Raw genomic sequence first — 13,275 nt, 5'->3', positions numbered from 1 at the left:
CTTTTTTGTAACTGAAGATGCTGGGAATTGAACCTGGGAACTTTTGGAAGAAAAGCAAGTGTCCTAGCACTGAGCTATGGACCCTCCCAGGAGAATATGCCGTCTGTGGGCTTTATGGCCTGTAGGTGCACAAGACTGCAATGACTTGTGGGTTCTCTTGCTGGGACCCTGGCCTGCTTACTTTGATTAGATTTTTTACTTGCCCCTTTGTGGTAAGGGTCCCAGAATGGGTTAACAGCAATATAATCTTCTTTGGCCATCACTTGTGGCCGAGTAAGATTGTCTTTCATGAAAACTGTCTTAACAGTGTATCTGTAAGTGACTGTGGAGGCCAATTCTGGATCCACACATCCTTCCACAGTGGGGACATACGTTTCTGGGCAGGAGTAGATCACAGTGAAGGTTTGCCAAGCGTGCCTTCCTCTTAGCTCATTTCTCCATTTCATCCTGAGTTCAAGTGTCTTCAAAGCCATGACACCTTTGGTAAAGGCTGTTCTCCAATTGGAGCATTCGCAGGCCAGTGTTTCCCAGTTGTCGGTGTTTATACTACATTTAAGCTGTCATTACCTGTCATGGGCCAGGAGTCACCTTCACCCGCTGAACAGCATCCTGGAAAGGGAGAAGGCAGAGTGACTCCACCTGCAGCTGATTAACCTCCAGTGACACAGAGGAGAAGGCATTGATGAGAACCAGCTGGCTTCAGCCTTCTTAAACAGAGCTCTCAGCAGACAAGAGTTTCCATCTGGACTCTTGGCTTTGTGATCTGAATGGTCTGACTACGTGGATTGCAGCTTGCCCAACCCTCGGAACAGACTTGACTTCGTATTCTGACTCTGCCACGTCTGAGATGCTTCCGTTTGTTTGGCCTCACACTCTGCATGCGGTTGCTGGGCAATGTGACTGACATTACACCAGCTTCTTAGGGTGGTGGAACTACTGAGAGAGTACCCCGCTGCCCTGGGAAATATTAACACACACCCCAGAAAAAAACGTCTACTGTTAGTCATCCTTGGGCAATTCCAGGAATGGGAAACCTGTGATGTTCTAGGGGTTGCTGGACTCCATGTCCCATCAGCCCCTTCCAGCATGGCCAGTACTCAGGAATAATGGGAACTGTAGTTCAAGAACCGGTGGAAGGCTACAGGCTCCCTATCCCTGCGCTAGACCAGGCTTCTGTCAGTCAAACTGAGCAAGTGGCTTCTGCTTGTTAGTTTCACACTTTATAAACGTTGTTTAAGGCTGTTTTGTTTACTTGCCCCTTGGTGGGATCCATGTGCTAATAATAATAATAATAATAATATATTATTTATACCCTGCCCATCTGGCTGAGTTTCCCCAGCCACTCTGGGCGGCTTCCAATCAAGTGTTAAAAACAATACAGCATTAAATATTAAAAACTTCCCTAAACAGGGCTGCCTTCAGATGCCTTTTAAAGAGAAGATAGCTGCTTATTTCCTTGACATCTGATGGGAGGGCATTCCACAGGGTGGGTGCCACTACCGAGAAGGCCCTCTGTCTGGTTCCCTGTAACCTCACTTCTCGCAATGAGGGAACCGCCAGAAGGCCCTTGGCGCTGGATCTCAGCGTCCAGGCTGAACGATGGGGGTGGAGACGCTTCTTCAGGTATACAGGACCGAGGCCGTTTAGGGCTTTAAAGGTTAGCACCAACACTTTGAATTGTGCTTGGAAACGTACTGGGAGCCAATGCAGATCTCTCAGGACCGGTGTTATGTGGTCTCGGCTGCCACCCCAAGTCACCAGTCTAGCTGCCGCATTCTGCATTACCGGGTCACCTTCAAAGGTAGCCCCACGTAGAGTGCATTGCAGTAGTCCAAGCGGGAGATAACTAGAGCATGCACGACTCTGGCGAGACAGTCCGCAGGCAGGTAGGGTCTCAGCCTGCGTACCAGTGTGGAATGCCATTACACTAGGGAGTGCAGGAAGTGGGTGGTGGGAGTTGCCCTTTGATCCTAGCCTCCTAAGAGACTTGTCCTTCCTGTCTCTAACCCTCCCTTTGTTGTGTCTGGCCAGGTGAAGTTGGGGGAGAAGGAGCAGGCTGGGCCAGAGGATTCTGAGGAGCTCATAACAGTCGATGCTGTTGGCTGCTTTGAAGATGACGAGGAAGAAGAAGATGAGGAAGAAGAGGAGGAGGAGGAAGAAGAGGAGCAGCAGCAGCAGGGAAATGCTGGAGAAGAGGGAGCCTCTGGACAGCTGGATAAGGAAGAGTCTCTCATCAAGCAGGTATGTTTTCCAAGAAGGAGTGCAGCAGTGGCTGAATTGGATGTGCCCAACTGGCAACCGAAAAAGGCTCATTTGGTTGTTACAGTGACACTGGTTGCATGTCACTCAAAATCATGGTTTTCTGGTCCTTTAGCACAGTGTTTCTCAACCTGTAGGTCCCCAGATGTTGTTGGACTACAACTCCCGTCATTCCTAGCCAGCATAACAAGTGGTCAGGGATGATGGGAGTTGTAGTCCAACAACTTCTGGGGACCCACAGCAAACCATAATTCCTAGCTTGGTGTTACATTCAAACTGGGCCATTGTAGATTGCTTCCCACCAAATCAGAATATGAAATCTTGGTGTAGGAATCATGGTTTCTTTTTATTGTAATTTTTGGTATGCTTTAAACATATTTTATATAGGTATATAGTTTTAATTCTATCAATGCTTAATTGTTTTTTATTGGTTTTTCTATGTTTTTAGCAAATCTTTTTTTTTAAAAAAATCTATAAGCCCTGTTAGGGAAAAAGGCCAGGGTATAAATAAATATATTATCATCATTGTTTGGAGCACAACAAACCAACCCCTGAATTTGGATGTAACACTAAACAATGCATTATTGTTTGCTGCTCGTGCTATAAAAAGAGCTAAACAATAAAAGTATCACAAAAATAACAATTATTTAAAACATACAAAAAATTAAAGTAACAATAAGCTAAAAACAAATTAAAACTTGGATCAACTTTCTAAACATCTGGGCTAGGCTTGTCGGTAAACATTCCTTTTTTTTTTTTAGCAGACATCAAAAAATATAAAGTGAAGGCACCTTCTTGATATCAATAAGCAGGGAGTTCCAAGGTGTGGGTGCAGCCACACTAAAAGATTGACTTCTTACAAATGCAGAATGGGAATTCCATATGTGGTAAGGTGATATCATAGGTCCTAATTGTAACTGAAAGGCCAGGGTGAACAGATTAATTTTTTCAGTGGTGACAGAAACCCATCTAGGTTGGCACCAGCTGACCCTATGAGGGAACCACATTCCACAGTCATGGTGCCACTACTGAGAACACCTTCAGTCTGGGAATTGTAGCCTAGCAATATCTCAAGAGCAGTAGGTTGGCTGGCTCCTTCTGCTTCAAGACATTTAAATTCATCTTGGTCTCCTTGCTGGCCCTAGTAGGACCAACTTGGCCAGTTAGCCCTGGTGATCATTTGATGTCTACTGACTGGGTCCCGTCCCCCCCCAATGACCCCTGAATTTTTGAATTTTATTGATATTGATGCTGCATTTTATGTTGTTTTTTATGCTGCTTTTAAGTCGCGTTTTAATCAATGTTTTATATTTGCTGTTAGCTGCCCTGAGCCCGGTTTTTAAACCGGGAAGGGTGGGGTATAAATTATTATTTTTATTATTATTATTATACAAGGCTAGGTGCAGAGGTCATTAGTTGTCAAGTCTCACAGAACAGGCTGTCCTGGTTTATCCATTAGTGCTGTAGCTTATCAGCACACCTGGTGCATTTAGGGCATTGTGTTTCCTGGTCAAAAAGCTTGGCATACATTCATGCTTTCCTCCAAGTAATGGAGTGCAGTGGACTCGCATCTTAACACAGAGGTTAGGTTCCAAAACCAGTGCATAAGGTAAAAATCACATAGAGCCCAAATTACTTTGGATTATCTCCCAGGTCTGGCTGCAAGGGGCCACTGCTTATTTGCAGCACCTCCCTCAGTCCCTGGTCCTTCCTTGAGCAGGAAATGGATCAATGGAGATGGGAGAGGGTCTTCCCCACCTTTGTGCTAACTGTCGGCTGGCAAAGTGTGGGGGGAAGCTGCGTGGGGAGGTCTTTCCTGTGTCTCCGCAGTCTCCCCCAACTTCTGCATGTGTCTGCGAGCAGCCAGGTCGGTGGGAAGAACGTTGGTGACTTGTGGAATTCAGTTGGTAGTTCACCACACCTCATCCAGTGTGATTTACCAGCAGAGTATGTGGAGCCCCAACAGAGTCTAGAGATTTCCTGCTCTCAGCGGAACAGCTTCTTCCAGAGTCCTCAGTTAAGGGGAAAAACTGATCTCCCACAAGGTTCAAAGACAAGACAAAGCCAGACACCTCTGTCTACTCGATATAGTGCTTCTGGTCTCTGAAGTAAAGATACATGTGCAGAGAGACCCACTTGCACTATCATCATGCTAGCTAATGCTGCTGTGTAAAGCCCACAGCTGCTTCCCCTGACTCTCACAGATTCAGAGTCAGACCCTGACAGCAAAGAGGGCAGGACATACCCTATTTTTCGCTCTATAACACGCACCCGACCATAACACGCACGTAGTTTTTAGAGGAGGAAAACAAGAAAAAAAATATTCTAAACGAAACAGTGGATGTATGATTTTTGTGGTTCATGCTGTGGCCACAGACATGTGATCTGACGGTGAGTTTGGGGTAGCCCAATGCAAAAATCCTGAGGATCCATGTGGATCCATGTTTGTAACCAAGTTTTTGCACCACTGCGGCCCCAGGCAACAGTGGGTGCGTGATTTTTTTGGTGCAAACTGTAGCCATGGACATGCTATGTGATCTGATGGTGAATTTGGGGTGACCCAGTGCAAAAATCCTGAGGATCCATGTGGATCTGTTCTTTGTAACCATGTTTTGAGTGGGGAGGGAAGGAAAAGCACTCAAGGGACAAGGAGCACGCATGGGGTGGGTGGAGAAGGATGCTGCTAATAATGCAGGCGAGGGGTTTAAGAGGAGAAGGCTCCTCTCCTCTCCCGCTTTGCTCCTTTAAAGCAAGCAGGCTCTGCTTCTCTCCCTCCCCCCCCCCCCGGCTTAGCGAGCTGAAAATCTTTCCTGCTATTTAGCGAGCTGAGTGGGGAGGAGGGAGGGACAGAGAGCCTGCTTGCTTTAAAGGAGCCAACCAGACAGGAGCCGCTTACACCCTTTCCTTCCTAATGTCTCAACAAATGAGACTGATTTGTAAAACTATTACATGGAAAAAATACGAGAGAGAGACATTGCACATACTTTTGTAAATCAAGAAAATCTTTAATAAAAATACATTATTTTTTTTTTAAAAGTGTTGCTATGGTAACCCAGTGCACCTGGCACCCTTATCTCAGAACATCCAGACATGAGGAATGTGCTCATTAAGGCATGAGCCCAGGCACTGTGCGATTCAACCCATTGTTCACATTACACCAACAAGGGAGAGCGAGGCAGGCAGGCAGGTGGAAAGAGAGAAATGGAGGCTGGAATGGATCCCCACAGTTCCAGATGGGATCCTGGTAGCCACTTTTTCAGGAGCTGCAGCTGACTGCCTGTTACAGCATTCATGTAAATGCATGTGCATTGGAACTTTCCTCCTGCTGCGTTGCAGAGTGTCTGGCTAGATGACTCTTGGAGAGGGGGATTTCTTCCAACTCCGGTTCTGTGATTTTGTGGAATGCTCTCGTGACCTCAGCTTTAGTTTGCACAGGAGCTTCTCTTCACCGTGGAATGGATGACCCTCGCTTGGGGTCCCTTCCAACCCCACAATTCTCTTATTCCCATTTCTTGTTTCCATGCATGTTGGGCTGAAGGAAGCAGCACTGGAAGATTCTGGAGGGAGTGAGGAGTACTGTCCAGATACCATCTATGGTAAGGAAACCATCACAATTGCATTGCTGCTGGCTTGGGGCTTTTTCGTCTTATTACTTCCTGCTACTACAACCCCTCCACACCATATTTATGCTTTCTAAACTAGTATTTTGCCATTACTTGAAATCTTGTAACTACCCTAGATTTAGAAATTCATTATAAAACAGGGACACTAAAGGCAATAGGCCCATAGATAACCTGTTTTTACTTTCAGGCCAGGCTCTTGCAGTAGCTAATACTGAGGGAAGGATTTCAGAGTAAGATTCCCAATAGTTTTCTTTAAAACAGCAGATATTTAAGCTTTCTTTTTATTGTTATTTCTTCCTCCTCCAATACTGGATATTCTTTAAACCATTATTTTAACGTAGCCAATTTTGTTGCGCGATAATAACTGTTTATTCTGGGTGCTGCCATACCGCTGCTGCTTGTGTTTTTTATACAGAGTTTTGGGCAGCTACCCTTAGTGGTTTTTTGTTCCGTATGAAATGCTGTATCAATCTCTGCCATTTTGACAGTATTTCAGATGGAATACTAATGGAATGTTTAGGAGTATAAATAAATTCTGGGTAGGACAGTCGTTTTTACAGTAAATACTCTCCCATACCATGAGATAGATAAGGAATTCCAAAATTCCAGTGATTTCTCCCAACTCACAAAACAGCTTTTGGTAATTAATCTTTACTATATATTCTAATTTGTTTGTAACCCATATTCCCAGATATCTAATTCTGTGTTTATTTCTTCACTGTATTTTGGTTATCCATTCATTATCTTTTAAATTTTCATTTGAAATGTTCGGACCAAGCCACTCGTGATTTGTTGTAATTTATTTTATACTGTAACCTGTTATTTCCCTGTAACAAGATAATAACCTTCTTTATAAAATTTCACAGGTTGAGGCGAAGGGAGGACCACATCATTTGGATAAAACATTACCTTAGTATTTAAAGAGCCATATTAGATCCCATGAATATGTACATTTTTGCTTACTGCTATAGCCAAAGGTTCAATAGAAATAGCAAAGATCAGAGGGGATAAATGACATCCCTGTCTAGTTCCTCTAGATTAATTGAAGAATTCTGACAACACTCCATTTGCCATTACTTGAGCTTCAGGGTGTTGATACAAAAGTTTGCCTCCCTCCTGCTAGTTTTGTCGGTCATTTCAATCGAGATCATATGTGTGCTCAGGAGGGTTGCAGCAGTAACACCTACTCTTTTTAATTTTAATTGTGTTTTTGCACTTTTCCATTTGTTCCAGTTGCTAGAAAGAGCTGCCTGATTATCAGCTGTGCAACTGGACTACAGTGAGCAGAAAGCGCTCTCTCTCTCTATATATATATATATATTTAAAAAAGCTTTCCTTATTTAACAAGAGCAACGTTGCCTTTTAAAATATTAAATAAATAAATCCCCCTACCCTTTTTCACATATGCTGTAATGCTTCGGCTTAAACAGGGATTATGTTTGGGGGACTGCGCCTAAAGCCAAAATCGCGCATAGTCAAAGCACATTGGGTGCAGTGCCAGGTGGGATTGCCAAAGTCCTTTTTCTCAGACACCCAACCCCTTTTCTGCCCCTTAATTTTATTTATTATGTTTTTGCTAAGCACATAAAGCTGAATGTGCACAAGTTAAAAATGGATGTAAGTTGTGGGCTTCCTGTATTTATGTATCACACAATGCTTTATGGGGGGGGGGGGAGCTTTCATTAATTCATTTTGGTTCTGTTCAGTGTGATGTGTGACTTCCCTTCCCCTCCCTCATTTCACAGGCCTGGATTTTCTGGTCCCTGTGGTAGGCTTCCTCTGCCGGCTGTGCCACAAATTCTGCCATAGCGACTCTGCTGCCCAACTTGCCCACTGCAAATCCCTGACGCATTTTGAGAATCTCCAGGTGAGACCCTCTTCTGCCATGTCTGTCTGCTCTGCCCCCCCCCCCCATGGCTCTTCCTGTGCTTCAACCTTTAGGCTCTAGGCTTCATAATGCCTTCCTATTGCGCCCCTGCTGTCTTGCCACTACAAGCCTTTCCTCCAATGCCTGCTCTGGGCTTCTAGATCAGTGTCTGTCCCACTGGCTGACAGTCCTGCTGTGTCATATTGACCATTCCGTCTGCTTTCCCAAGAGGAATGGTCCTTCTCTCCATTAAGGATCCTGGCCAACTGCATGTGACCAAATGGTTTCTAAGGGGTTGATTCCAGACTAAGTTCTCTGTGAGACAAGTTAGTTGTGATTTAAGGTAAAGGTAAAGGAACCCCTAACCATTAGGTCCAGTTGTGACCAACTCTGGGGTTGCGGCGCTCATCTCGCTTTACTGGCTGAGGGAGCCGGCGTGCAGCTTCCAGGTCATGTGGCCAGCATGACTAAGCCGCTTCTGGCGAACCAGAGCAGCGCACGGAAACACTGTTTACCTTCCCGCTGGAGCGGTACCTAGCTGGAGCTGGGACCAAGCAACAGGAGCTCACCCCGTCATGGGGATTTGAACCGCCGACCTTCTGATCAGCAAGTCCTAAGCTCTGTGGTTTAACCCACAGCGCCACCCGCGTCCCAAGTTGTGATTTAGGTTACGCTGAAATCAATGATGTGGCAGCTGTAGCTTTTCCTGAAGAGCAGAGACTTTGCATACAGCACTTGCACGTTTACTGCTTCTGGGATTGAGTGCTGTAATGCACAGACCATGGGGTTGCCCCCGAGGAATGATTCGGATTTCAGGTTAACTCAGTTCCCATTCTCTCTTCAGACTAGTCTGAGTGTCTCTGTGTTACATTGGACAGTGTCAGTAACTGTCAAACTTGTTACGTGTGATGCTACCCATTTGGCAGCAAATGTACAGTGGAGAACTGGTGCACATTTCATGCTAAAACCTGAAAAATTATGCAGCAAAAATGCACAACCAGTTCTGCAGTAAAAGGTAAAGGGACCCCTGACCATTAGGTCCAGTCGTGGCTGACTCTGGGGTTGCGGCGCTCATCTCGCTTTACTGGCCGAGGGAGCCGGCGTACAGCTTCAGGGTCATGTGGCCAGCATGACTAAGCCACTTCTGGCGAACCAGAGCAGCGCACGGAAACACCGTTTACCTTCCCACTGGAGGGGTACCTATTTATCTACTTGCACTTTGTGCTTTCGATCTGCTAGGTTGGCAGGAGCAGGGACCGAACAACGGGAGCTCACCCGTCGCGGGGATTCAAACTGCCGACCTTCTGATCGGCAAGTCCTATGCGCTGTGGTTTAACCCACAGCGCCACCCGCGTCCCAGTTCTGCAATACCTACTATATAAATTTGGTCTTGCTTGTCACTAAGTCAAAGGGCCCTGAAGGACCCTGAAGTCTTGACTCCCCAACCACTGGAAATCTTACTCAGCACCACCTCTCTTCTACACTCCCCACAGATTTATCTGAAGCCATGAGGACTAGCTTGCATCTTTGGTAAAAATAAAGCACAGTGCTGGGTTGTGTTCCCCTAGGACTGCCTCAGGCACACTGGTTGTCAAGGGTAGAGACCCTCTTGAGGGAGGAGTTGCTCCCAGCTGCTGTTGCACAGGTTTGTCTACCACACGTTTGTGGGGCAGCATCCTCACACTGGGGACCAGATGTACCAGTAACCTTGAATTCCTTTTATTTTCAATTGCAGCGGTACAAAGCCATGAGACTCCAGCCTGCTACTGCATTTGTGGACAAATCCAATAATCCCCAGCAGGAGCTGAGCGGCCTGCAGACGCAGACTCCGACTGCTCCTGCTCCTGCTCCTGCTCTTGCTGCTGCTCCTGCTGCTGCCGCCGTCATTGACAAGATGGATTGTAAAAACAGAGGCTTCTAGTGTAGGAAAGCAAATCACGGTGTTAATGGAAGCATGTCAGTCTTCAGGAGAAGAGGCTTCCGCTGCAGAGCAGAGTCACAATTTGAATAGATGATGTGTGTGGAGCGCTGCCCATCGTGGAGGAGGTGAAAGGGTCATCTCCCGGCTGCTAGCAATAGCTCCTTGGGGAGACAGGCCGCTGCTGCTGTAGGGAAGGATCAGGACTTCCTGTGAAGGTGGAAGAGTTCCATGGGTTGTAGGGAGGGTCTCGGCAGATGCTGGAGCACGTGCATCTGCAAAAGGGCGAGGCCAGGGAAAGGAAGCGGACGCCCTCTTTTCATCACAGCTGGTTGGCTAGGTAGAGGGCCAGATTAAGCTGCCTATTTGGTGGGGGGGAGCTTAATTCGTTGTTTCTTTTTCTTTTTCTTTTGCTGGAAAAGCCTTATTCCTTTTCTGTCCCCCCCCACCATCTTTTCCCCCTTGTCATCTCCGTTTAGAGAAATAAAAGTATGTTGTAGTTTTGTTGCTGTTTTTGTTCTGAAGGATTTAAGGGTGGGGTGAATCCATGGCTTTGCATGTCTACTCGATAACAGGATTGCTGTGAGCATTTCTCTTCGTGGCAATTCTTGAACCCGCTGGACCAGGATAAGCACTCTGTAGAACAGCCTTTCTCAACCTTGGGGCTCCAGCTGTTGTTGGGCAGTCCCAGTAGTCAAGGATGGTGGGAGTTGTGACCCAACAACAGCTGGAGACCCAAGGTTGAGAAAGACTGGTGTAGAGAATTCCTCCTCCTTAAATCATTTAAAGCATCCAGCGTATGATCTTCCACCTCAACTTCCTGCTTTTTAATAGAGCCACTAAAATATTTTGCATTTTTTGCAAATACAGTGTGGCGGGGGAAAGCTGGGTATTTGAGGAATATGTGGCCCTCCATTTGTTAATTGGATCCCAACACCCCAGATTATTGGCTGTTCAGACTGGGGCTGATGGGACTCCAGCTCTCAATAGAACCTGGTGTGTCACACGCTCCCTTTCTCCAATCTCAGATGTAACTGACACATGCATTTTAAGCCTATGTTCATAGAAGCAACTCAGATTGTGAGTTCGAGCCCTACATTGGGCAAAAGATTCCTGCATTGCGGGGGGTTGGACTAGATGACCCTCATGGTCCCCTTCCAAATGTTGGAGGTTATTCAGAGTAAAATTGGTCTTTGAGCTCTTATTGTGAGATTACAATGGTAATTAGAAATTTCACAGGCTTAAAAGAGTTAGAACTGAGTTAGAACTTCATAGCAACAAATTGACATCATCCCCAAGTGCAATGACTGAAGAGTCCAATCCCATTGTGATCCGCAAACATTGCTAATGCCATGGTTCTCCCATCAGTTGTTGGACCTCAACTCCCATCATGCATGACCACTAGTCCTGCTCACTGGGAATAATGGGAGTTGTGATCCAACATCAGCTGGAGACTCAAGTTAGAAAAATACTGGTCCTCTACAGCAGTGTTTCCCAACCTTGGGCCTCCAGCTGTTTTCGAACTACAATTCCCATCATCCCTGACCACTGGTCTTGCTAGCTGAGGATTATGGGAGTTGTAGTCCAAAAACAGCTGGAGGCCCAAGGTTGGGAAATGCTGCTCTACAGGCACTGGCTTCTTTGTAGAGCCCATGGCCCTCCAGCTGTTGCTACACTATAACCCCCATTATTCCTGGCTGGGGCTGGTGGGAGTTATAGAGTCCAAGAGTAGCTGGAGAGGGCTTCAAGTTCCTCACATTACTCCTCTTGAGCTACAACCAGGAATTGCTAGAGAAAAGCAGGCAATGCTTTTACACAAATCACTAAATCAGGAGTGTGCCACCCAAGATTGGGGGGGGGGGCAGTGAAAGACAAACAACAAATGGAGGCCAGATGCAATATACTCCATACTTAATCCACGTTTATCTTTTCTTAGAAATAGTAAAGACAACCATTTTGGTAAACAGTGGATTCATTTAGTACAGCTTCAGAAGATAGCAAACATGTCAACACCATGATTCAGCTGAGAAAGACTGGTCCTAAATACTCTTACTGCAGAGTACACCCTGTTGCAGAAGGTATCTGTGGGCCATAGCCCAAGTTCTGGTAGACCGCTTAGTTTTTCCTAGGATTATTGCAAAGAATACCGGGTGTTTTGGGCTGCAGGGGTGCCCATCCCTAAGCAGGGGTGATGACCCAGCAAGGGGAAAACAGTCATTCGTGGCTCCCTATGCAGCCATGCTGGATGACTAGACAAAATATCTAAAGTGTTTCAGCAAATTTCTGGAGCAACTGGATGGACTTTATAGCAGGGCTGGGTGGTCATTCACTGCAGCCTTATTGACCACCTTCTGGCCAGTACTACCTGTAGGTGTTGGATTCTTCATGGTAATGGGGTTCCCAGCTTGGGGGATCTCTCTGGGCTTTCCTGATCGCCTCACTCCCAAGTAGTCTGAGGACCAGCCTGAGCTTGGTGGCAGAGGTTTCTCCTCAGGATTTAGGGGAGGCAGGCTGTAGATCCACAAGGGAAGGACCAGAACGTGGATCCATCTCCTTTTCAGAGCTGCAGAGGTCTGAGGCCATGACACTAGCTTGGGTGGACCTTGGTTGAAGTAGCGTGTTAGTACTACAAATGAGAAATTTCGTAACAGGGTAGATAAAGAGGATCATTTAATTATTGTTTAATTGACAGTTGTTGTACAAGGAGTACACAGGTTAATATTAAATAATGGAAATAAAGGACTATGAGCCATGCAGTTAAATTCTAAATTGGATCAGTTGCTTTACCATTGTGATGGGGAACCTGCAGTCTGGCAGATGTTGCTGGACTCTTTTTTTCCTGGGCACACTCCATGCCGGCTGAGGCTAATGGGAGCTGTCCAAAACATCTAGATGGATATCAAATTGGGGAAGGCTTCTATATAGCAAGATTTCATAAAGACATTTCATAAAGATAGATAATAAAGGAAAGCATGCCAAATATATACACTGTCTGACAAAAAGATACAAAGCCTAAATGTAAGAACGAAATGGCAGTATGAATAATATACACTGTTGAGTTGCAAATTTAGCTTAGTTTAATTGGACATGGGTGGCGCTGTGGGTTAAACCACAGAGCCTAGGGCTTGCCGATCAGAAGGTCGGTGGTTCGAATCCCCGCTACGGGGTGAGCTCCCATTGCTCGGTCCCTGCTCCTGCCAACCTAGCAGTTAGAAAGCGCGTCAAAGTGCAAGTAGATAAATAGGTACCGCTCTGGCGGGAAGGTAAACGGCGTTTCCGTGCGCTGCTCTGGTTCGCCAGAAGAGGCTTAGTCATGCTGGCCACATGACCCGGAAGCTGTATGCCGGCTCCCTCGGCCAATAAAGCGCTGCAACCCCAGAGTTGGCCACGACTGGACCTAATGGTCAGGGGTCCCTTTACCTTTACCTTTTAATGGTCACATTTGCACCATTGCTTAGGGGAAAACATGGAAAAAGTAATCAGTAGGAAACTTAATTTAAAAAGAACAATGACTGAAACCAACCATACCCACAGCTTTATCACCAAGCTGTGGTGTGTCTTAATTTTAAATCAATCTGCATATTTAGTGATGTCAAGGGTCAGCAAGC

The 13,275-nt window shown here is 46.1% G+C and overlaps 1 protein-coding gene across 3 annotated transcripts in view; it reads left to right on the top strand.

Annotated features, from left to right (window-relative positions):
* CIZ1 (CDKN1A interacting zinc finger protein 1) overlaps positions 1 to 10,171 on the top strand; it is a 34,505-nt gene extending 24,334 nt beyond the window's left edge. The window contains exons 12-15 of one of the 3 annotated variants that reach the window (XM_080990919.1): positions 2,032 to 2,241; positions 5,798 to 5,855; positions 7,628 to 7,749; positions 9,485 to 10,171. In XM_080990919.1, the coding sequence (XP_080847045.1) occupies positions 2,032 to 2,241; positions 5,798 to 5,855; positions 7,628 to 7,749; positions 9,485 to 9,670 (576 nt within the window). In that variant the 3' untranslated portion in view covers positions 9,671 to 10,171. Of the gene's footprint in view, positions 1 to 2,031; positions 2,242 to 3,020; positions 3,475 to 5,797; positions 5,856 to 7,627; positions 7,750 to 9,484 lie in introns of those variants that run through there. The other 2 variants (XM_080990921.1, XM_080990920.1) reach the window with 2 other exon arrangements.
* The last annotated feature ends 3,104 nt before the right edge of the window (positions 10,172 to 13,275 follow it).

The sequence above is a fragment of the Podarcis pityusensis genome (assembly GCF_964106645.2).
Source record: "Podarcis pityusensis genome assembly, chromosome: Z".
Lineage (NCBI taxonomy): Eukaryota > Metazoa > Chordata > Lepidosauria > Squamata > Lacertidae > Podarcis > Podarcis pityusensis.
The sequence above is the reverse complement of the archived record's forward strand: the minus strand, read 5'-3'. Positions and strand labels throughout refer to the sequence as shown.